Source organism: Desmodus rotundus, chromosome 1 (assembly GCF_022682495.2).
Source record: "Desmodus rotundus isolate HL8 chromosome 1, HLdesRot8A.1, whole genome shotgun sequence".
Lineage (NCBI taxonomy): Eukaryota > Metazoa > Chordata > Mammalia > Chiroptera > Phyllostomidae > Desmodus > Desmodus rotundus.
In genome coordinates this window covers 56,736,818-56,760,513 of record NC_071387.1, presented here as the reverse complement: position 1 = coordinate 56,760,513, position 23,696 = coordinate 56,736,818, and the positions used below count along the sequence as shown (strand labels likewise).

General features: G+C 39.8%; 1 protein-coding gene across 16 annotated transcripts in view; it reads left to right on the top strand.

Moving 5' to 3' along the window:
* PTPRD (protein tyrosine phosphatase receptor type D) overlaps positions 1-23,696 on the top strand; it is a 517,292-nt gene that overhangs the window by 83,561 nt on the left and 410,035 nt on the right. For all 16 annotated transcript variants that reach the window (XM_053924461.2, XM_053924474.2, XM_053924452.2 and 13 more), the window contains exon 2: positions 22,713-22,878. In XM_053924461.2, the coding sequence (XP_053780436.1) occupies positions 22,815-22,878 (64 nt within the window). In that variant the 5' untranslated portion in view covers positions 22,713-22,814. The remainder of the gene's footprint in view (positions 1-22,712; positions 22,879-23,696) is intronic.

Genomic DNA, 23,696 nt, shown 5'->3' with positions numbered 1-23,696 from the left:
TTTAATTTGCAGCTTGGAAACAATACACTAGCCACGGCACTGAGAACTTAAGTATGGCATATTAATTACCTGTTGCTGTTGAAACAAATTACCGTAATACTTGTTGGCTTAAAACAATAGAAAATTATTCTCTTGCAGTTCCAGAATACAGAAATCTGAAATCATTTTTACTGGGCTGCCAATTTTTTTGGGGGGGTGGGAGGGACAATCCCTTCTTTCAAGTGTGCAGTTCCTTTTCTATTTTTTACAATAAATGTTGTCTATAGCAATACGTTATATTACCTATTATATTACATACCTATTTATAATAGATAACATTAAAGCATAATTATTGTCATTGTTATTTGTGACTGAAGCCCTATATTTTGATTGTGGTACAATCTGCTATCTTAAATGTAACAAGAAAGAACAGAGAGGAAGAGTATTTTCTGCTCTAGATCATACCTAGCTTGAAGCCATCTTTGGCAGAATATCTAGGCAACCTGATTGTTTGGTGCCTACTGCTGGAAACCTGGGTTCCTTCCTGGGCCAGGATGCTGAGCATGCCTCGAGCCTCAAGTAGTTTGTTAGCCACGGAGAACCGTTGGACAGCCTGCAGAACTACCTGGGCAGGTCAGTATCATCCTGGAAAGGACCTCTGTCTCATGCTTAGGGTTGTTGAGTGGGTGTGACAAAGTCTAGTGACCCTTCGTCCCACGGCATTCTGTGTATTTCCTCACCACTGGCAGGCAGGCAAGTTGTTTGGGGAAGATTTGTTTTGGGTCACTTTATGTAGCTATATATCTGGGAATAATAAAAAAATTTTTCCCTGCCGTAAAGGGAGACATTTTTCCTGTGGGTTAACTGGAACAGAGGAGGTGGAGAAAGGGCTTTTAATTTCAAGGGTCAGAAGGTAGGAGAAAACCCATAAATATTTCCTTTCCTGAGCACTCATCATGTGGTAGCAGGCTACCAGTTTGGGAAGAGGTTTTCTGTTGAAGAAGCCCGTTTATCTGGCGGCGTGATAGGTCAGGCTGTACTCCTTTCTTCCCTCTCTGCCAGAAAGATGCTCCTGAGGAGCAAATTATTTGTTAAATAATGTCATTAAAGGAAATTATAGGATTTGAATTGAATTATAAAAATCATAAAGAATTTATGGCGAGGAGCAATTAGTATTATCATCATTATTTGGGTTGTGATTCTGTGTGCTATCAACATCGCTGATTTTTCAGAGGTTTCAGAACTTCCACGAAGGTAATGTATGCAATTTTACTGATATAATCCTAACAAGAATAGGGATCATTTTGTATACTTAGCAAAAAAAAAAAGTAATGTGAAAGTCACTCTTGTTTTAGTGTTTAAACTTGAATCTCTCTTGCCTCAATAAAGACTTGATATGATATAATGCTAGTGAATGCTGAACAAAGAATATTGAAAATTATATTGATGTATTTAATTCAGTGGGGAAATCATTCCCATACAAATTTTGTTATAAAGACATACACAATATAAAGATTTATGTATATTATAAAGAGAATATATATTATAAAAACAATGAATATATTCATAGAGTATATATCATAAAAAGAATGAATATATATGTTTCTTAAACTTCTATGGTTTAGGACATTAAAACAGATTTAGTCATCAGTCTTATTCACCCTACCTACTTTCATTTAGTTTTTTTACCCAATGGGCATTTTTAATCCACCTAAATTGTGTATCTGAATTTACCTGGCCCTCTGTGATTCTGCTAATGGTGCCTCTGGGACTGTAGTTCATAGCTCTCTAGCGAAGTAAGGGATAATGGACCATGTTTCCACTCTTAGGCCACTTTGCCAGTATACTTAAAATTCAAACTTTTTGTAATCTCGTTTTCCTCCTTCCACTATAATGGTAGAACTTAGTAACCTTTAAATAATTTCTTTTTTTTTTTTTTGGCAAACTCTATGTCTTTGCATTTATCTTCCTTGCACCTTGATTTTTTTTTAATTTGAATTTTATTTTTCAATGGCAGTCTACATTATTTTGTATTATTTTCAGGGATACAGCATAGTGGTTAGACAATCGTGTACTTTACAAAGTGTCCCCCATGGTATTTCCAGTACCCACCTGACCCCACACATAATTATTGCAATGCTATTGACTGTATTCCTTATGCTGTGAAGTACATTCCTGTGACAGTTTTCTGCTCTGGGAAACCAAGTCTGTTCTTTGTTATGTATGAGTCTGTTTCTATTTGGTTTGTTTGTTTATTTTGTTCGTTAGATTCCACATATAAGTGAAATCATACAGTACTTGTCTTTCTCTGACTGAATTATTTCACTTAGCATAATACTCTAGGTCCATCCTTGCTGTTGCAAATGGTAATATTTCATTTTTTTATGTCAGAGTAAAGTTCGATTGTATATATGTACTGCCACTGCTTTGTCCACTCTTCTGTTGAAGGGCACTTGGGCTGCTTCTGTAGGCTGGCTGTTATAAATAATGCTGCACTGAACACAGGGGTGCAGATATCCACTTGAGTTAGTGTTTTGGGTTTCTTTGGGTGTATACCCAGAGTGGAACCGCTGAGTCATAAGGCAGTTCCATTTTTAATTTTTGAGGAAACTCCATACTGTTTTTCACAGTGGTCGCACCAGGCTACATTCCTAGCCACAGTACACAAAGGTTCCTTTTTCTCCACATCCTCTGTAACACTGGTTGTGGTTTGTGGATTTATTGATGCCAACCATTTTGACAGGTGTGAGGCGATACCTCGTGTTTTTAATTTCCATTTCTCTGATGATCAGTGGCCTTGCGTATGTTTTCATATATCTGTTGTCCATCTGTATGTCCTTTTTGGAGATGTGTCTTTTCAGGTCCTCTGACCATTTTTAAATTGGATTGTTTATTTTTTCTGGTGAGGAGTTATATGATTTCTTTATAAATTTTGGATATTAATCACTATTGGATGTGGCATTGGCCAGTATCTTCCCTCCTTAAGTAGATTGTCTTTTCCTTTTGCTGGTGCTTTCCTTTGCTATGCAAAAATTTTTAGTTTGATATAGTCCATTTTTAAATTTTTTCTTTTGTTTCCCTTGCCCAAGAAGATATATCAGAAAAACATGATGTTTTAAGAAATGTTCAGTATTTTTACTGTGTATGTTTTCTTATAGGAGGTGTAGGGTTTTGAGTCTTAGATTTAAGTCTTTAATCCATTTTGAGTTTATTTTTGTATATGGTGCAAGAAGGCAGTCTAGGTTTTTTATTTTCCCCATGTACCTGTCCAGTTTTCCAGCATCATTTATTGAAGAGACTGTCTTTATCCCATTTTATGTTCCTGACTCTTAGTTATGTATTAATTGGCCTTATGTGCGTGGGGGTATTTCTGAGTTCTCTGTTCTGTTCCTTTGACCTATGTGTCTATTTTTATGCCTCTACCAGGCTGTTTTGATTAATATACCCTTGTAATATTGTTTGATATCATGGAGTGTTGATACCTTAGACTTTGTTCTTTTTTCTCAAGATTGGTGTGGCTATTTGGGTTTTCTTGTGTTTCCATGTAAATTTTTGGATTTTCTGTTCCAGTTCTATAAAAGTGCCATTGGTATTTTAATAGGAACTACATTGAATCTATAGATTGTTTTGGGTAGTGTGGACATTTTAATGTGCTAATTCTTCCTATCCATGAACATGGTATGTATTTCCATTTATCTGTATCTTCTTAAATTTCTTTCTTCAGTGTCTTATTTTCCATGTACAGGTATTTTACTTCCTTGGTTAAATTTATTCCTAGTTTTTTTTTTTTAATGCAATTGTTTGTAGGGGTTGTTTTCTTAGTTTCTCTTTCTGCTAGGTCACTATTGGTGTATAAAAATTCAAGCAATTTCTGTATATTTATTATAGCCTGTTATTTCATTTATCAGTACTGGTAGTTTTTTGGTGGAATCTTTAGGATTCTCTATGTGTAGTATCATGTCATCTGCAAATAATGACAATTTCAGTTCTTCTTTTTCATTTTAGATACCTTTTATTTCTTTTTCTTGTCTGATTGCTGTGACTAGGACTTCTATTACTGTGTTGAGTGTTGTTTTATTCCTGGTCTTAAGGAAAATGTTTTTACTTTTTCTCTGCTGAGTATGATGTTTGCTGCGGGTTTGTCATATATGACCTTTATTGTATTGATGTATGTTGCCTCTATTACCACTTTCTGAGAGTTTTTTTTTTCCATCATAAATTAGGGTGCTGGATTTTACCAAATGCTATTTTTCTATACCTAGTGATATGATCATATAAATTTTATCCTTCATTTTGTGTATGTGGTGTATTCTGTTAATTCATTTGAGTCCCAGAAATAAATCCCTCTTGATCATGGGTACAGTCTTTTTAATGTATTGCTGGATTTTGGTTTGCTAATATTTAGTTGAGGGTTTTTACATCTACATTAATCAGGAATATTGCCCAATAAGTTTCTTTCCTTCTAGTTTCTTTATCTGGTTTTGGAATTAGGATAATGCTGGCCTCATAAAATGAGCTTGGGAGTCTTCCCTCCTCTTTAATTTTTTTGAATACTTTGAGAAGGATAGGTGTTAGTTCTTCTTTGAATGTTTGGTAAAATTCACCTGAGAAGCCATCTGGTCCAGGTCTTTGTTGGCTGGGAGTTTTTTGATTCCTGCTTCAATTTCATTAGTTGTAATTGGTCTATTCAGATTTTCTAGTTCTTCCTGATACAGTTTTGGAACATTGTGTATTTCTAGGAATTTACCCATTTCACCCAGGTTGTCTAATATGTTGAGGTATAGTTGTTTGTAATATTTTCTTATAACCCTTTGTATTTCAATACATTCTGCTGCTTTGGGTTGAAATACTCTGAAAATGTCAGTTCACTCCAATTGGTCTATTGTTTTATTTAAAGCCACTTTTTCTGGTTGATATTCTGTCTTGGAAGATCTGTCCATTGATGTCAATGATGTGTGAAAATCCCCCACTGATTGTATTACTGTCAATCTCTCCCTTTATGCCCATCTAGATTTATTTTATATATTTAGGTGCTCCTGTGTTGGGTGTATAGATGTTTATAACAGTTATCTCCCCTTCGTGGGTTGATCCCTTTATGTCCCTCTTTGTCTTTTATTTTAGTCTTTGTTTTAAAGCTTTTTTGTCTTACGTAAATATCGCTACCCCAGCTTTTTTTCTTTTTCCACTTGTAAGAAATATCTTCTTCTATCCCTTTTCTTACAGTCTGTGTGTGTCTTTTGTTCTGAGGTAGTATGTTGTAGACAGCAAATATATGGGTCTTGTTTCCATTCTGCTACCCTGTGTCTTTTTGTTGTTGTTGCTTACTCATTTTAGAGACAAAGAACTATATACATGCACACGCACGTGTATATACATGTGCGTATGTATACACACATGTGTGTACATGCATATATACATGTGTGTGCACATATACACACACGTGTGTGCACATACATGTGCATATATGTATATATATAGAGAGATTGGTTTGTTGTTCCACTTATTTATGTATTCATCGATTGCTTCTTGTATGTGTTTTGACCACAGATCAAACCTGCTACCATGTCATATTGGATGACATTTTATATAACTAACTTACCTGGGCATGGCCCAGCTACCCTATGTCTTTTAACTGGAGAGTTTAATACATTTATATTTAAAGTCTTTTTAATAGGTACACATTTATTGCCATTTTCTAATTGTGTTTTTTTTATTAAAAAAAGGTTTAACATTAGTTGTAATACTGTTAATGAGCTTATTTAGCTTTTTCATGTCTGGCAAGGTCTTCATTTCTCCTTCAGTTTAAATGATAGCCTTGCTGACCAATAGTCTTGGTCTTTATCACTTTGAATATTTCATGCCAATTTCTTCTGGCCTGAATGTTGCTGTTGAGGAATCAACTGACAGTTTTATGGGAGCTCCCTTATAGGTAACTAACTGTCTTTCTCTGTCTTGCTGGTTTTAAGATTCTCTCTTTGTCTTTAACCTTTGGCTTTTTAATTATGGCGTGCCTTTGTGTGGGCCTCTTTGGGTTCATCTTATTTGGAACTCTCTGCATTTCCTAGATTTGTATGTCTGTTTCCTTCACCAAGGTAGGAAAGTTTTCTGTCATTATTTTTTCAAACAGGTTTCCAATGTCTTGCTCTCCCTCCTCCTTCTGGCACCCCCATGTTTCGAAGGTTGGCACACTTGAAGTTGTCCCAGAGTCTTGTTACACTATCTTCATTTGTTTGGATTCTTTTTTCTTCTCACTGTTCTGATTAGTTCGTTTTTGATTCCTTCTGTTCCAAATTGCTGATTTGACTCTCAGCTTTATCCAGTCTACTGTTCATTACCTGTAAATTGTTCTTTATTTTAATTAGTGTGTCATTTGTTTCTGAGTGGATATTTTTTATGCTGTTGAGGTCCCCACTAAGTTCCTTGAGCATCCTTATAACCAGTATTTTGAACTGTGGACTAGTAACTTCTTTGTCCATTTTGTTTAGTTCTTTCACTTGAGTTTTGTTCTGTTCTTTCATTTGGGCCATATTTCTTTGTCTTCTGATTTTGGCAGCCTCCCTGTGTGTGTTTCTGTGTGTTAGGTAGAGCTACTATGTGCCCCAGGCTGGGTAGAGTGGCCTGATATAGTAGGTGTCCTGTAGGGTACTGTAACAGCACAGCCACCTCTATCACCCAAGCTAGGTACTTGAGGTGCTCCTACTGTATGGCTGTGTCCACGACCCTGTTGTAGTTGAGCCTTCATTTATGTTGGCGTGTCCAAGGTCAGCCACTGCCTACATTCTGTCTCGAGTCATACAGTGTAAGCTACAAAGTGGTCTGTAGATGACTTGCTACTTGTGGGCTTGGAGGTGAGGCCAGACTGTGATGCGAGGCCAGTTGCTGCTAGTGGCAGGCCTAGGATCAATTTAGTGAGAGTTACAGGCGTTGCTGAAGCCAGATGCTGCTCATTTGAGAGAATTTAGGACGATCTAAATTTAAAGCAGGGGTGTCAAAGTCATTTTCACTGGGGTCCACATCAGCCTCATGGTTGTCGTCAAAGGGCCGAATGTAATTTTAGGACTGTATAAATGTAACTACTCCTTAACTAGGGGCAAGGAGCTTGGTGCTTCTGCTAGGTAGAAACAAGGTGTCAGGCCAGATAAAACGAGGTGGAGGGCCGGATTCAGCCTGCGGGCCTTGTTTGCCACCTGTGATCTAAAGCATAGGCCAAGACAAGCCATTCATATGAGAAGCTCCTGGAAACAGCTTGGGTGGGCCAGACAGTTGGGTGTGGTAGGGCCTCAAGGGCCAGGCAAATAATGTGAGCCAGATTGATGGAGTCTCAGGTATAGTACCCACCTGCCGTCTCTGTGGCTCTGTGGAGGGAGGCCTCAGAAAATGTACAGTGGTCTCTGCCAGAGCTTCTGTCTGGGAGAAAGCTGTCCTGCAGTTCTTGTGCTGATGCTGATCAGTTCAGTTCCTTCTTCTAAGTCTCTGGTGACTTTCAATATGCTGTCCTTGTGCTGGAGCTTAGAGGGAGGGAGTCTGAATAAGTTTGTGTATGGGCCCTTTAAGAGGAACTGCCAGGGAGTCTAGCAGTTTCTGTCTTACATAGCCTCAAACCCTGCAGGGTTTTATAGCCAGAAGTTACAGGGACTACTCTTTCTAGCAGTGGAGCCCTGGATTGAGGAGCTTGGTGTGGGGCTGGGACCCTTTGTCCCTGAATTGTTCCTCCCTATTTCTATCCACCACACGTGGGTGTGGCACCTTCCTGTTTTGCATCTCTGGCACTCCTACCAGACTCGATGTCATTTCTTCTTTAATTCCATAGTTGTAGGACTTTCATTCAGCTCGACTTCTGATGGTTCTGAATGACTGTTGTTTTATAGTTTAGTTGTAATTGTTATGAGATTGTGCAAGGAGGCAAGCCGTGTTCACCTCCATGGGCATCTTGACCAGAAGTCCAGCAATGTATTCTTTTAGAGAGAGAAATAGAAGTGATCTGAGGAATGCATGTATAATCTGTTATATAATGTGTAATCTAAAAGTTTCTATTTTATTGTGTTTAATTTTTACGCTATCATAGTTGTCCCCCTAGCTTGTGGTTTCTCTTTCCAGATTTCTGCATTTTTGCTGCTTTTGTTTCGGATACCGGAGGAGCCAGCTGTTGCCTGACTGACTTCTGGCCCTGGAGCCCCACTCGGCACAGCGTCTCCACCACGAGATCATGCACGCACTTACTGGAAGGGCTGCTTTTTTTCTGATCTCGAATCTGTTTGGGATTTCCCTTTCAAATAACAAAACCAAAAATATGTGAGCAAACACAAAAAGGCGTCTATTATCAGATTCCACTTATAGGAAATGCTCAGAAGAGGTAAAGGAGCACAGGTAGAAAGCAGATCAGGGGTGGCCAGAGGCTTGAGGACTGGGGAGTGGAGTGGGTACTTCTGGTGCAGGGGTTTCCTTTCGTGGTGATGGCACATCCTGCAACTAGAGAGTGGGGGTGATGCTCACACAGCATTGTGAATGTACATAATGCTCAGGAATGACACAATTTACGATGTAAACAATAGCTTTTATTTATTACTTAAAATGAATCACACCATGGACAACAGGAAAAAGTCAAGGGGGAGGGGGTAAAACAAATTCCTCTGGGGGTAGAGGAAGAGCAAGTTCAACAGGTGGCTCAAGAGCTGCCCCTGATGCATCTTCTCGAGGTGGCTCTTCCTTTGTGGCAGGAGCCAGGGCAGATTCAAGGGAGGCTCCTCAGGTAGGGGTGGACGGACCTTAGTCAGGTCACGAGATGCTGCACAATTGCGTCCTGGCTTCAGAGCTGCGGCTGGAGCGGCTGCTGGAGGTTATGACCGCTGGAGGTGGACACCTCTCCAGGTCTGGAGTGACCTCCTGATCTGCCCCTGCATGGACCCCTAGGGATGTACGACAGGTGTTAAAGCAGGAGCCGGCTCTGCCTCCTGGGCTGGTGCTGGAGTTGTGAGAGGAGGAAAGATCACCTGCGTGTATGCACTTCCATGTGTTCCCCAAAGACAGGATACAGCCAGAGCCTTCCAGAGAAGTTGCAGCCCAGACCCACCCCAGAACATCCTCCCCACGGCCAGTCCAGCACACAGGTGGTCTGAGGCCTGTCTTCACTCCTGCCCAGCCTCTGTGGGTGCTCCCTGAATGTCTAGCCCCTACCTCTGCCCACCCCCCATGTATAAACTCCCATGTACCTCCACCCCATCCCACCCTACCACCCTAACTTCTTACCCTTGGTTTCTTCTTCTTTAAGCTCCAGGTGAACCCCTTTACACATACACACAAACATGGGGAGGAGTCATAGGGCTGCTCAGGTGGGATGGGAGTGGTGGCCTGATCTGCACAAAACCACCCTAGGCCTCCCTTTGTTACCTCTAGGTCCCCCCATGAAAAGGGCCACAGGCATCTGGGCTGAGAACGGACCCAGCAGTGGCCGCAGAGGAACACAGCATCATTCCTGCCTCTTTTGAGGTCATGGCCTAGGAAGACGGGCAGAAAACAAGAAAACAGCCCATCCGTGCAAATGTCTCTAGCCAGGCGAGCTGGGTAGGGCAGTTTTTGAATGTAACTGCCTTGCTACCAGGGTTCCGAGTTCTGTTGGGCTGTTATCAGGAAGTGAGGTCACTGCCCTTGTGTGAGGAGAGGCTAGAGGCAGAGCTATGCTAGTGCTGGGCACTAGGGCTATGCAATTTTCTATAGAAATCTTGTCAGCTTTGGTTACATTTATTCTAGGTTTTTGAAATACTTTTGATGTGAATAGCACATTTAAAAATGTTTATTTTTTTTCATTGCTTTGGATACTACAGGTGATTTTTAATACTCATTGTGTATTTAGCAACCTTGTTAATTCAGTTATTAATTTTGTTCATCATACCTTCTTACTTTTTCGTACATTCTGGTAAAGGTCAGGTTGACTAGCTGCTCTCCAAGGACAGACACATCCAGCACACAACCAGAAATTGTTCTGAGGGGCACACCTGGGCTGCTCAAAATGTCATTCCTTCACAAAGTTTTGAGTAAAAACTTCCCTGCTTTTAGATTATTAACCTAACTTGAACTGTGGGCTTCATCCCTGGGCAGACACGACTTGAGGAAAACAGCATCTGTGGGGATAAAATATGCTGACTACTACCTGTCAGGCACTTCGTGAGATCAACGGAGATCTCAGACACTGTGTCACTTCAGTTACATCATGAGGAGGGAACATCGTGCGGTGTGGTTTTAGCCAATGGTTAAACACTTGCAGAACAGTTTCTCTCTGTGCTACGTGTAAGAAAGTATGTGTAAGTGAAATAAGGGGCAAAGAGGCCCCAAAAGTTTCAGTTTACTGATTTTCTTAAATCACAGAACAATACATTACTTAATAATCAGAAAGTTAATGACAGTGATTCTACTATTGATTCTTGTCAAGAGGACCACATTAATTCAGATGCAGCCATAAGAAGCCAAATTGCCTGAATATTTAAAGTGGGGAAAGGCACTAAAGAAAACATACATTTAAAAAATTTTATTTGTCAGTAGATTAGATAACTATTCAAACCCTTGATGTCATTGCATTTGGCTGTATACCAGACCATCTAAAAACTTAGTAACTTAAACCAACACACATTTATTTACCGCACAGTGCTCTAGGTTGGAAGTTTGGTCCGGGCTCAGCTAGGGGGTTCTGCTGTCGCGGGCCACACTTGGCTGATCTTTGCTGGGCTTGTTCGTGGGTCTGTGGTTAGCTGTAGTCCTTTGGGAATGATTGGTCTGAGATGGCTTAGCTGGGTCCTTCAGACCTGCCACTGGACTAGTTTGGGCTTATTTAAATGATGGTGGTGACAGGGGACCCAAGATCAGTAAGTGGAAAAGAGCATGCAAAAGCTGATTCCTGAGATTTCTTGGGTTTCTTGAGAGTGTCAGAACACACACAACTGGCTTCTGCCCTGTTCTGTTGCCCAAGGCAAGTGGCAAGACCAACCAGAGGGGGCAATAGACTCCTTTTTTGACGTGCAGAGTAAGGTGGCATGGTTTGGTCACCTTCTAAGCCCTTCCCCCCATTTAACAAACTGTAGTGCTTTATCATGTACTTTTAAGTTAGAGGTTACGCACTGGTATTTTAAGTCTATTTAGCTAACTAATAAGAAAAAGTAAGGAATTAAATGACTTCCTGTTGGGATGTTAAAAGCCTTGCTTTAATAATGGAGGAAGTCCTGGAGTGAAGACTAAGGGATGAAACGTGAAAGATAACTAAGACTGAAACGCTAATTTTGGAAGCTAGCCAGCAGTTGACTCACAGCAGGACCTAGCTTCTAAATCCTGAAAAAAAGGATTTTTGAGTTGTTGGCAATGCCATTTTTCCCTAATAGTCTGAATGCCAGTGTTCTATTGGGTATTAGTATCACTGCTAACATTACAAGGTTTAAAAGGGTCAAAACGAGACTTTGATGTACCAAACTTAAACCTTTTTTTTTAACGTGTGTGTAGAAAGCCTATCCGGGATCACAGCTTTAAAAGTATGACCACAGAGAACTGGTATTCCCAGCGTTTCTTTGTACATGAAAGCAGATTTTTTTTTCCCCTCTTAGTTTTCAGGAACGCAAATGAGAACTAACATTGGGTACTTACTTTTCAAGTGCAAATTCTAAAGTGTGTTAAACTTCTCTGTGGGAGAGCCCTGGGCTACAAAAGGGAAAAATCCTCTCTGTGTTCTAGGGCCTGTTGCCGTATAGGAACAGAGAATGGCAGTTTAAAACATTAAAAAGCAACACGTTATTTCTGATTGATTTAAACAGATTTGAGAAGGGGAGATGACCACAGGATTCTTGAAAATGAAACTGAGAGACTTTCATGAAGGGTTGAAGGCTTGACAGTGGAGAACAATGGTCGTGTCCACATTAATGGATTGAAAGTCTCTACAGAGACTTGGAGCGGGGTGGGTGATGGAGGGAGAATGGCATTTTTAAAACTGTTGGTGCACAGCCTCCGGAGAAGTCATCTGGGTGTAAATCAGACCACGTCTTCCATAGCATGAAGCCTGCCAGTGTCTTCCTGTTGCATTTCAAGTGAAATCCAGTCTTGCCAATGTGTCCTACAGGCCTTGTGCCGCCTCGGTCCATCCTGTTTCCCTGGCCTACCACTTGGCGCTCTCTGCCTGGCCCACTGGGCTCCAGACACACCCGGCTCACTCCTGCCTCTGCGCTTCTGCCCTGGGCAGTCTGTCCCTTAGCCTGGAAAGCTCTTCTGCACATTGTCTAGTCTCTCAGGTTTGGGCCCCACCTCATTCTTCAGCACTCTTCCCTGTTAACCCATCCAAAGCCTCCTGCAGACCAAGTGTTTTCTACTCAGTACCTTATTTCCTTTATAGCACTACTAGTTAACTTTTTTTTTTGGTAAATAACTTGCATTTTTCTGTCCCCTCACGCTAGGATGTATCAGGGACCTTGTTGTTTCATACATTGCTGTGTCTCCTGCTATTCAGGAATATTCACCCAGCCCTGGGCAGTGTGGTTCAGTTGGTTGGAATGTCAACCTGTAGCTGAAAGGTTGCGGGTTGGATCCCAGGTCCAGGCATGTATAATCCCTGGTCTGGGCCCATATGAGAGGCGGCCAGTCGATATTTCTCTCTCACATCAATGTTTCTCTTTCTCCCTCCCTCTCTAAAAAGCAATGAAAAAATGTCCTCAGTGAGGATAAAAAAAAATGTTCATGGAGCAAAAGAATGAAGGAATTCATTTTTAAAACAAAACCACAGTTGATGTGTGAAGTTATTCTATCTTAGTGTACATTGTTTGCAATTATAAAACGAGGGCATTGTATGCAGATCTCAAAAAAACAACAAAGTCTTTTCTCCTCTGGGTGTTACATCACACTGCCGTTAGCTGTCACATAGAGCCTTTAACATTTGGTGATTATAGCTCGGGTTTAACTCCAGAAGGGGGTTGGTGGGAAATGGGTCTTTTATCTATTGTCACCTGGAATATAGGTGAAAAAATCCAAATTGCAGAATAACTAGGGCAGTGGACCTCCAATGATTTGTGTGGCGTAGGAAAAATTTATGGAACATCTATTGCTGTTTATTTCCATCTTATTTTTAAAAATTTCTAAGATTTTTTGGCAATATGTTTAGTTTATTAATTGCATAGTAGATATATATATAATATATAAATACATATAAATATACATATATAAATATACACATATATGTTTATATAAAATACATATTTTCACATGTATTTTAAAGCATGTACCATGTTTCTGTAATACCTGTGTGCACCATATTTATGTATGGGATGTATCCACCAATGTGAAATCTGAAAATGATGAAGATTTATGCTATGAGTAGTTTTGACTCTAGTGACAATTTCTGTGGGAGGATGTTAGCATATTTTCTTGAAGTATCACTTTTAAAGAATGTTTTACAAGGTAATATGATAACATATAAATCTGTGATTAAAAATATTAAAGGAGCGTAATAAAAGAAAGGCTTAATATATTCAACATCACTGGGCATACCAAAAACAATGCAGACATTCCTAAATAGATGGCATGTTAATGTGGAATTTGCTCCCCGACAAAGTAATAGTTAGGTATCTCTCCTCTCTGCCCCTCCCAGCATGCACTGTCCTTTCTACCTGCCAGCCCCACTTCCTGCTAGCTCCCCAGGGGTGACACCCATGTCTACACCTGGCTACTCCCCTACCTTGGAACATAAAAATCTGTGTTTCAGAATGCCTCTGTGATCATGCCTGAATCCAGCAGAGAAGTTTGGTTGATGTTATTATTCATCATTTCCTTTTCTTTTAGTTGTGTAGGCCATTCATTTAGTATTACCACCCATCTCTAGAAAACTTGGTTTTGAGAAGATTACTATTGATACATCTCATTTGCAAGTAGGTTTTAAAAACTTTAAACTTTTTTTGATATCCACACTGGGTATTTTGTTTGAGTATTTTATAGAAGTATAATAAAAATGACAGTATTTTACAGTCTTTTTCCTGAGGTCTCGAATATATTTTTCTGAAAGAGTAACTATGGGAAAAATATTTTTTTCACTGCTAGACTGCTACAGCTTGGTATGGGAAATACATAGTGCTTTTATTGCTGCAGGAAATTTTTGTACTTTATTATCAGATCACTATATAATGCCACCTGCTTTTGAAAAATATGGTGTGTCTTCATTTCTTCTCTCAATATGGCTTGTTGCCCTTAGCAATTTTATAATAAAGTGCACTGGGGCTGGTATCTTTCCACCTGGGTAATTGTCCTGTGTATCTGTGAATTCACCATCTAACACAGCCCTACCTACTCACAATGAGTTAACCTGTATCCTTGCTGAAATTTAAATAAAAGAGAAAAAACTTTATAAGAGAGTACTTAGTAGTAATATACAAAATAAATGTGCCTTAAGGTTGTATAAACATGTTTGCATGTTACTAATTCAATTACTAATGTGAGAATTTTAAAAAGTCTATTCCTGGTTAATAATTTCTACTTTCAAGCACAGCTATAATCTCTTGACTTAAATACTTAAGTACATAATAATGGTTACTGAGTTAAAGATTGACCCTGTGGAGAATTTTTGACTCATTAGATGAATTTTCATTTGTGAATTATTTCTCCATTTAGGACAGTGTCAAGTATTTTTTCTTCTGAGATTCTCTTATCCTTCCTTTCTACACTCAAATTTTAAGATATTTTCCTCCTTCAATTGGGCCAGTTCTTATATTGTTTCTATGCCCATTAAAGGAGAAAACTTTCTTTCTTTTTTTTTGTTTTATTCACCAAAGCTAGCTAGCTCTACTATATAGACATGATAGAAGCAGAATGCTAGTAGTAAAGAAAATCGGCCTGCGTTCTAAACCCTCTCCTGAGACTAACCAGATGTGTATCCTGGGGCTATTCATTGCATTGTGTCCTTTTTCTTCATTTATTGTCTGCTAAATGAGGGGGCTGCCCAAGATGATCTAATTTGTTTCTGATTCTTATCAGTCTGTTTTTTTTTTTTTTTTAAGGAGAAGGGTAGATGTGAAGGCGGCCCTAACAGTAAAGCAGAGTGCAATATAACTGAATAAAATGGATGTACAGGTGGGGAGAGGAGGGGTGTATATTATCTGTAATTCCTATTGGTTGTCTCTAACCTTTCTTTAGATTACATTTCTATTTGGTTTAATAATCATTCATTTGGTTTTTGTAATTTTTCTACTCTGAATGTTGTTCATAGACATTCAGAGAAACATGGGATTAGTCATGAGCTCAAAACTGGGAGAATGAAGAGAATATTCTTTAATTCCACCTTTCCCAGCTGCTCATGATGGCTTCTCACCATTCCACTCTCTATCTCTGTTGCTGGCAGTGACTGGAAAGCACATTCCTTGGAACTGAATGTTTCTCTCCTGGGCTAAGACAAGAGCTGCGCTGCCGTGATGAGCGATGGGGACCTGATCTATTCATGTACTCATCTAGTCACTGACACACGTCCGTGCCGCGTCTGACCCATTTAACAGATTTTTTAAAAATTGGTGACAATATTTACTTTATGTCGTGGAAGCCTGTGAACGAAATGTCCCTTAAGGCATGCCAGCTGCAGTTCTCGTTTAGGACAGAAAGGGAAACTTGGGTGTCATCCACAGTGTTTTGACTTCTGTGCCCAGAAATTCAATTGTTTCAAGATCATGTACTAAAACTACACTAGAAACACCTAAGATCGATGGCTTCAGAAAACAATGAACTAAAACAGGCCTTGAAAATTCTCTTTTTATAGTTTGAATTTTTTTCTTGACATTAATGAACTGTTCTAGGACAGTGGTTCCCAGCCTTGGCACTGTTGCCATTTCAGCCTGGTCAGTGTTTGTCGTGAGGGCTGTTCTGTGCACTGTAGCATATTGGACAGTATTCCCGGCCTCTACCTTTAAGTTGCCATTAGACTTTTATATTATGACAACAAAAAATGTCTCCCGACATTGCCAGATGTCACCAGGGGGATGGGGAAATCAAGCCACGGGTCCAGAGCTCTGATGACCCTGAGGAGGGACTTGTAGATAAACTGCTTGTGAGTAGGCAAAGTCTGTTTCTGTTAGAGCTCCAGTAATAAAGTATTTAAAATGGTTAGAAGGCTCCTCATTTTGTTTTGAAAATAATCTTAAGGAAGAAAATAATCATTGGTGGAGTGGTAAATTCTCCACAAAATGATTTTAAAAATTTACTTTTCACAGTAAGTAAAATATATCTCATATTGCTAGATTTCTATTACATATTGATGTAAATAAAGCAAATAAAATGTGAATAATACTAAGTGAAACCATATTACCTATAATATACTTTAAAAGCCAAATGTATTTTAAACAATAAAAATATTGCATGCATTTAAAAGAGATATCCTTTGATTTTTAGATAAGGAAAAAGAAAATCAGGTATAATGAGTTCGGAATGATGCTTTCATTATCCATTTACAAACACCCAAAGATTAAAATAATAAAATCTGTGTTCTGTAGTTTGGGTAGGAAGGGACTGGGTTGCATATCTGTCTTTACTTGGTGAGATTGATCAGTTCCTCACTTTTAAAATGTTCTTTTGGAAAAATGGAACAAATAGCAGAGTCCCAACAGCGTGTTGAATAGGCTTGCATTTTAAATTTCTACTGCAAGTTTCCACTAGTGTCACATAAAACTAGATTGAAGTTATCACATGCAATGATCGTTTAAAGAAATTAGATGCTTTTTCTAAAGCTATCCCGCTTTTCAAATCAGAATTATAGTTCTGTTTTTAGGGGAAAAAATAGGTAGGCAGGGAGATGAGGTTTTTTTTTCCTTTCTATCTGTTCATTTCTCGTGGCATACCTCATTTTTACTTCCCAAAGGAGAAAGAAACAATCAAACTTAATAATGTCATTTTGCCATTTCTGAAAGTAACTAATGTTTGCGTGTACCTCAAATGTAAAGTTATTTGAAATTTTATAGAGATGCCATTGGTAGTAACTTGGAAAATGAATCTTGTTATATAAAAACAGCCTATTTATTGGCTTTTTCTCTGTATATATTAAAACTAAACATATAAAGAGTCTTTTATGGTATCCATATTGATAAATATTATTTTTCTCTTCAGTTTTTCTCATAATTCAGTTGATTTCTCCAAAGAATTATGTGTATTTACTTGTAGTCATTTACTATTTTCATATTTAGCTGTAGCCAAAGCCAAAAACGAGACGATTGAGTTATTACTTTGTATTTATATATAATATCTCATAAACTCCCTGTTGGCTCCCTCACCCCCCCAATTTCTTGTGATGAAACAATGTTTAGGCAAAATAGAAAAAATGTGAAATTTCTGATACGATGTACTATTATGTGAAAGTGTATGAAAATTTGAGATGTTTTGAGTTTCTTATATGAAAATAACTTTTTATATATTTTAGTTTTGAGTATTTTATCTAGAGGTGTATTGGACTTGCAGTTATTTTTTCAGTGTTTTATTTAATTTAATAACCTTGTTCTGTTGCCCTTCTTTGCCTCAATAGCGTTTATCATAATTGAACTGAAGCTTTTGGTGCTGCGTGTATTTAAACTATGTTTTTCATAATCCTCCCAGATATTAATTAATTGAATGTGGCCATTTCAAAAACATACAGATTATTTCACATGCACGTGTTGAAGTGGGCTTATCTTTCTCATCTATGGACGGTGGCATGCCTTTGATGTCAGAAGTTCCCATTTTCGTTATGTCCCGCACAGACTTGCAGTAGTGGGAATAGAACTCTTCTTGCTATGATATGAAACACCACTTTTTCTTTTAATTACTGTGTTTCTGTTTGGATGTTTTCCAGTTCTATACTTCCAGTTATTGACTTTCCTTTGCATTCTATGAAATAGGTTTTAAAATGGAATGGTTATTTTTGGATGGTTGGGGACAGGGATGGGGGAATGAGTGACCCGAATGTGAAGTGAGTTTCCTCACATAATTCAGTGAATCTCCAGAGTCTGATTGTTAGGAAGCCAAGGACCACAAGGACTCAGGGTTTCTACCTCATTGTTTAAGTGCCCAGGCCAGAAACCTAGACTTTTTTAAAAAACTTTATCTTTATTGTTGACGATTGCCGATGTTCCCATTGCCCCGCCCCACCCACTTCACCCACCTCCACCCAGCAACCTAGACTGTTTTTCGAGCTGCGCTGTTCAGGGCTGTTGGAACACATAGCAATAGTTGGCATTGCCCAGGAGGGCAGCTGCTAGCCACAGGTGGATATTTCACCGTAAATCTAAGCACGGGAAAATATTTACTTCCCCACTTGCACACACTGTGTTTAACATGGTCAGCGCACTAGTCAGTGCTGATAAGGAACATTTCTGTCCTGCAGGAAGTTACAGCGGACCATGCAGAGGATTCCTGTCCTAGACCAGGATGAAAGTATTTAGAAACAACCTCCTCTCAGGAAATCCTCATGAATAAGTGAAATGCTGAAAGTTGACTTTGTTCCCTCATTTGTGTGTGTGTGTCCTTTAGCTGTAGCTGTACAGTGAGGGCCCAGGGAATTCACAGGCCCCTCAGAAGCCCCCACCAGGCCTGCTACAGACCCCAGGCCTCTCCGCCCTTGTAGCCTCAGCTGCAGCAGCCCCGCTAGTATATTTTGTGTACAAATGGTTGTTTCTCTTCAATGATTGGAAATCTGTTCTTATTGATTTATAGAGGCCTAATTGATTTGGGAAGTTGATGAAAAGAAGCCACAGCATTTTGGCACTTCCTCCTTACTTCACCATCCTCCCCAATTTAATGCGTAGGTGCTTAGGTTAAATACCATTATGATATCATTGCTTCTAATATAGCTAGAATACAGAGTATGGGGTCGTTATATGACAGAAAGAAAGAAAATGTTGAAAGAAAAACAATGATAACTAATTTTCTAGTGACAGCAGTCACTTTTTTTGTATATTCTTATGGAGATTTTTTTAAATGCTTAATTTTTTCCCTTTCTCTTTTTTTTCAAAATAATGATCTGATTCTTTAACTTTCTCCTAGGGTAACCAATAAAATTGTTTAAAATTATTTTGAAAAATATGATCTCATGGACTCAATAGGTTGTGTTTCAGTTTCTTGCGGTTACTGTCCTTTTTGCCACTCATATTTTTCTGCATGTGATGGGAGCCTCGTCACCTCTGCTCCTTCTTCAGTGTAACCTAGCAGAACCTGACAGCTTTCTTGCTTCTTGGTACAATAAGATGCTCCGCACTTGTTTTTTATTTCCTACATGACACCTATAGTCACTGATTTTTCTAAGGGACTCTTAGAATATTTTTAAAAGAAGAAAGGCTCCATTTCGCCTTTTTTCTCCTACTATAATACAATATACAGAAACGCATGTCAACGAAAGAGAAAGCTGAAAGACTCCTGCAACATACATATCAGTGTGAATGTGAACATACTTATTACAGGAAAAGGTTTCACTGTGCAGCTGAAGATAAAGAGTTGGGGAGGTGTCAGCTTAATGACCCCTTGGAGCAGTGATGGGTTCAGGCTTTTAGGCACGTGTACGTTTGTTGTTCCATAGCAAGTTTTATCACATACGCTGGCCCTCTGAGCCGTCCGCTTCTCTAACCACATGTGCACATAAATACGAAAGTAGATATTCAGCTCATTAGAAATCAACAAGGTTATTATTTCTTAAGATCTTTGTACTGTGAGCAATGAGAAACCAGAGAGTTTTAAATATTTTTAAATTTACTTTAAGCTCATCTAAAGGAATTCACTTTTATGTGCACGCTCCTGTTAATGGGGGGCACAGAGGGCAAGGCGCATACAAGTCAGAAAGTGGGCCTCTGCTGAGGGCGGTGGGACAGAAGCAGCGTCATTTGCGATGTAAGTTAAATCTGCTAACCCCTTTTCTTGCTCTTTTCATGGAGAGGGCCTGGCAATCTTTTCTCTAGGCTCATGAAATTACTTGTAATATTCGTTATCCTCACTGTTTTTAATATAAATGATTCCTTAAAAACCTACTTCCCACTTTTGCGCTACAGTTTAAACGTCACCTTACTGATATGCACACCAGCATTTCCCTTTGGGCAATGTCTCTATGTAATGAACAAGACGCAGAGTGGAGTTTGGCTGGAATGAACTATGGAATAGGTTTTTATCTTCACACCTCTGATTTCCTTTTGTCGTGCATTTTGCCTGGGATAGCCCATTTATATATAAATCTGTGTGTCTGCGTGTGCGCGTGTGTTCATTTCTTAGGTCCTGTCACTGTTCCAAAACCGAGGTAACATTTGTAGGCTCATTGGGAAGAATTTGGTCTTCGTGTGCCACTTCAGTGGAGTAGGGGGAAAAGCCAAATCACCTCTTTCCTGAGAGAGCCTTTCATCCATCTCCATCTCTGTGATCGCACCGCGTCATTATGGAGCAGTTGGCTCTGATACGCTTGCCCAGACACAAATTGAGTCCGACAGGACTGATGTCGCCTGGACGTGGCTGTCATTAGAAATGCTGGCATGAGGATGGGAGTGGTGAAAGGGGCGGGGGGCCGGGAAGCTGATTCCTTTAGCACTTCTGTGATGTTAGGAGAGTTTAACGTTTGATAGCTGTGAACTGTTCGATAAGTTGTTTTCCAGATAAGATTAATAACAATAGCTGATTTGGAGCAGCTGGCTAGCTTTTGGTTGCAAGTAGACGTGTTTCAGTGTACAGCATGCTTCTAGTGCCACCCACAAATCGACACCAAAGGAAAAAAAGTCTATTTAGTGGAATGGCAATTAGAATGATTCCCCTCTTCCTTTTAGTTTTATCTTCCCTGCATTCAAACCACTCATGCAGAGTAATGAAAAAGATAATTATCTTTAAAAAATTTTATTCTCATACTCTAGCTCAGTTTCAGAAAAGATAGTATAAGATCTGCATTACAATACTTTAAAAAAAAGGTTATTTTAGTGGATTAGGTTATTTCTGGATAGCTCTAGTATTTCCTGTCAAAAATTTTGTATGTGTTGCAAATACTTCAATGTGGAAAACTTAAAGATACACCGATTCATTTTGGAAGCAAATTCTGATTGTCATTCTCATGTTCTTCTCACAATGACAGAGGAAGTCATAGCATTCACTGTTCTCTCTCTCTCTCTCTCTCTCCCCCCCCCTCTCATGAGTCTACTTTAAAGATGCTCTGCAAGATTTATTCAAGGTTCTATAGGAATAATTATTCATCACCTAAAGAGTCAAACTTCAAATTATTGTTTGAAGCCAGGTACCGCTTCCCTTTTATTTCTCTTCCCACCAGGACCACCATCACTCTCATGGTCTGTGTTGCTTCTCACCTGGGACTCCTGCTATGGCCTAATGGCATTCTCTAAATCATCCCACATTCAGCTGTCAGTTAATCTTCCCAGAGCCTAGGTGCATGTTGTTCCTCGGCTCTGAAACATTAAATAGCTTTCTTTGTGGTTTGCCGAATAAAGGCTTGTTGATTTGGATTGGTATCACAGGCTTTCTGTGACTTTTTTTCCCCCCAAAGAATTGTTTTCTTTTGCCTTCTCCTCTTTTGGTCTCCTAATGGATCCATCATGCCAACCCAGTTTCTCAGTGAGGTCTCCAGACCAGCTATATCAGCATCATCCAGAAACTTGTTAGAAATGCAAATTCTTGGACCTGACCACAGACCTACTGAATCACAAGCTCTGGGGGTGGTGCCCAGTTATCTGTTTCAACAAACCTCCCAAGTGTTCTGATGCACAGACATTTGAGGAAGCTCAGCTCACCAGGCAGCTCACCTTTTCCCCAAGGTTCCTCCCTCGTTGCCCTACCTTTGCATAGAATTCCTGAAATGCTTTTCCCTCTTTTTGGTGAAGTCCCACCTATATGCCAACATGCAGTGTGAGACACTGCTTTCTCTAGGATGCCATTCTTGATTGTATCTTTGATGGCATTATTTGGTTTTCCTTCCTGCTACTGAACAACTTAGTAACTTGTACTAGTCATCTGATGTATCTGTCTTATTTTCCCTACTAAGGTGAAAAGTCACAGAAGACAGAATTTGACTCATTTGTACCTCCCAGTGCTGTGCTATGTGGCATCTCTGATGCCTTGCATGCAGTAGGTTCTCTAAAAATAGTTGTGGCTTATTGATTTTACATAGAAGATTTGCCCAGGAGGCATAAAAAATCCTGTTAAATCAAAGTGGCTCATGCTAACTATTGTTTTGACTTATTGAAGCCAAACTAGACTTGAACGTTGATGTGCCTTCAGGGAGGAAGCCAAATGCGGTAGTGTAAGAAATTCTAACCTCTACTGCTTGGCTGAAGAAGTTGAATTAGCCCTGTCATTTCACCCGGTGCCAAGAAAGCAGCTTCCATTATTCTGTCAGTGATAGACTTTTATCCTGCACAGCGGAGCCTCTCTTAAATTTCTCTTACAGCATTGGTGTGCTTTCTTCCACTGATGTACTCACATAATGTTTCATAAGAAGTGACAGTTTCTTCTCGTAGAGTGTTGCCCAAAAGGTAGCAAAAGCAGAGAGTGAAATTCAAGGTGGTTGGCTTTAGGATGGCCTGAAAATGGGAACAAGAGAGGCTAGGGCTGCCCCATTGTACAAACCCAGTTATTTGCTTCCTAATACAAAGGCATCATGGTTACAATTTCTTGTGTATTCATAATGGATTGTGTCTCTCAATGGTGGTTGTGAAGGAACAAGGGGAAGAGAGGGAGGAATCTAAGCCGCCTTTGTGTTTTCTACCCTCTCTTTTCTGTCTCTCCCCTTCCAGGCTCTGAAAGTGTTCCAGCTGAAATTTCAGATCGGACACACTTGCTGCGGCGTCAGAGGCAGTGATTCCCAGCTGCCGGCGCGTGCTGCCGCCGGGCTCAGGATGGTGCGGGTCGCCAGGCCGCTGCTGCTGCTCCTCGCTTTCTTCCTGCGCGCGGACGCTGAGAGTAAGCCATTCTCCCCTGCTCTAGGGGGCTGTGACCGTAATGAGTGGTTTTGTTTGCAGTTGGCACCAGGCTCAGGGCCTCTGAATACGTTTCCTTTGGAAGTAAATCCTGAGACACTGTGGGATCCTCCTTGGCCACCAGCCAGCCTTTGAAAGAGATTATTGATGTGACTTCCTTACCATTTCCTCTCTCTCTTAATGCCCCCCTTCCTTTTTGGTGCCTCTAACTGCTCCTACTGTTTTGTCCCTTTTTCTTTTTATGCTCTTACCCATCGGGTGGCAAAGATATTTTGAGAGCAACGATATAACTCAAACCGGGGTTAACCAGTTGGTGTTGCCAATAAGCAGATATTGTTCAGACCCATTAGAAATTTCTTTAGTTTTGTGGATATTTCTATGTTTAGAAAAAACACACAATGTCACATTGAGCGCAGTTAAACTTCCAAGCCCCTTGTAGCTGTCATAGCAGCTGTTCCCATGTACGGTTTCCGACAGCTGTCGTCGAGTGCAGTGTTCAAACAAATCAAGCAGAACTGACGAACCTGTGGCTGGATGAAGGGTGTGGAAGTGTGAGAAGTCTGCTGAGTAGAGACTCCAAAGTTTGGATTATTGGGCTCAATTTATTAAACTGAGATTGTGGTCAGTTGGCTTGCCAATTAATGAGAAGATCGTATCTCCTTCATAATTAGGGAATCATTAGGTCCACCTTGTTTACATACGTTTCTTTTCCCATCTGTCCTGTGGCCTTTTGGAAGCGATAGTCCTGGAAAAAGGTATGCCTGTGGCTTGTACTCACAGCATGTCTGGTTCCTCCGTAGT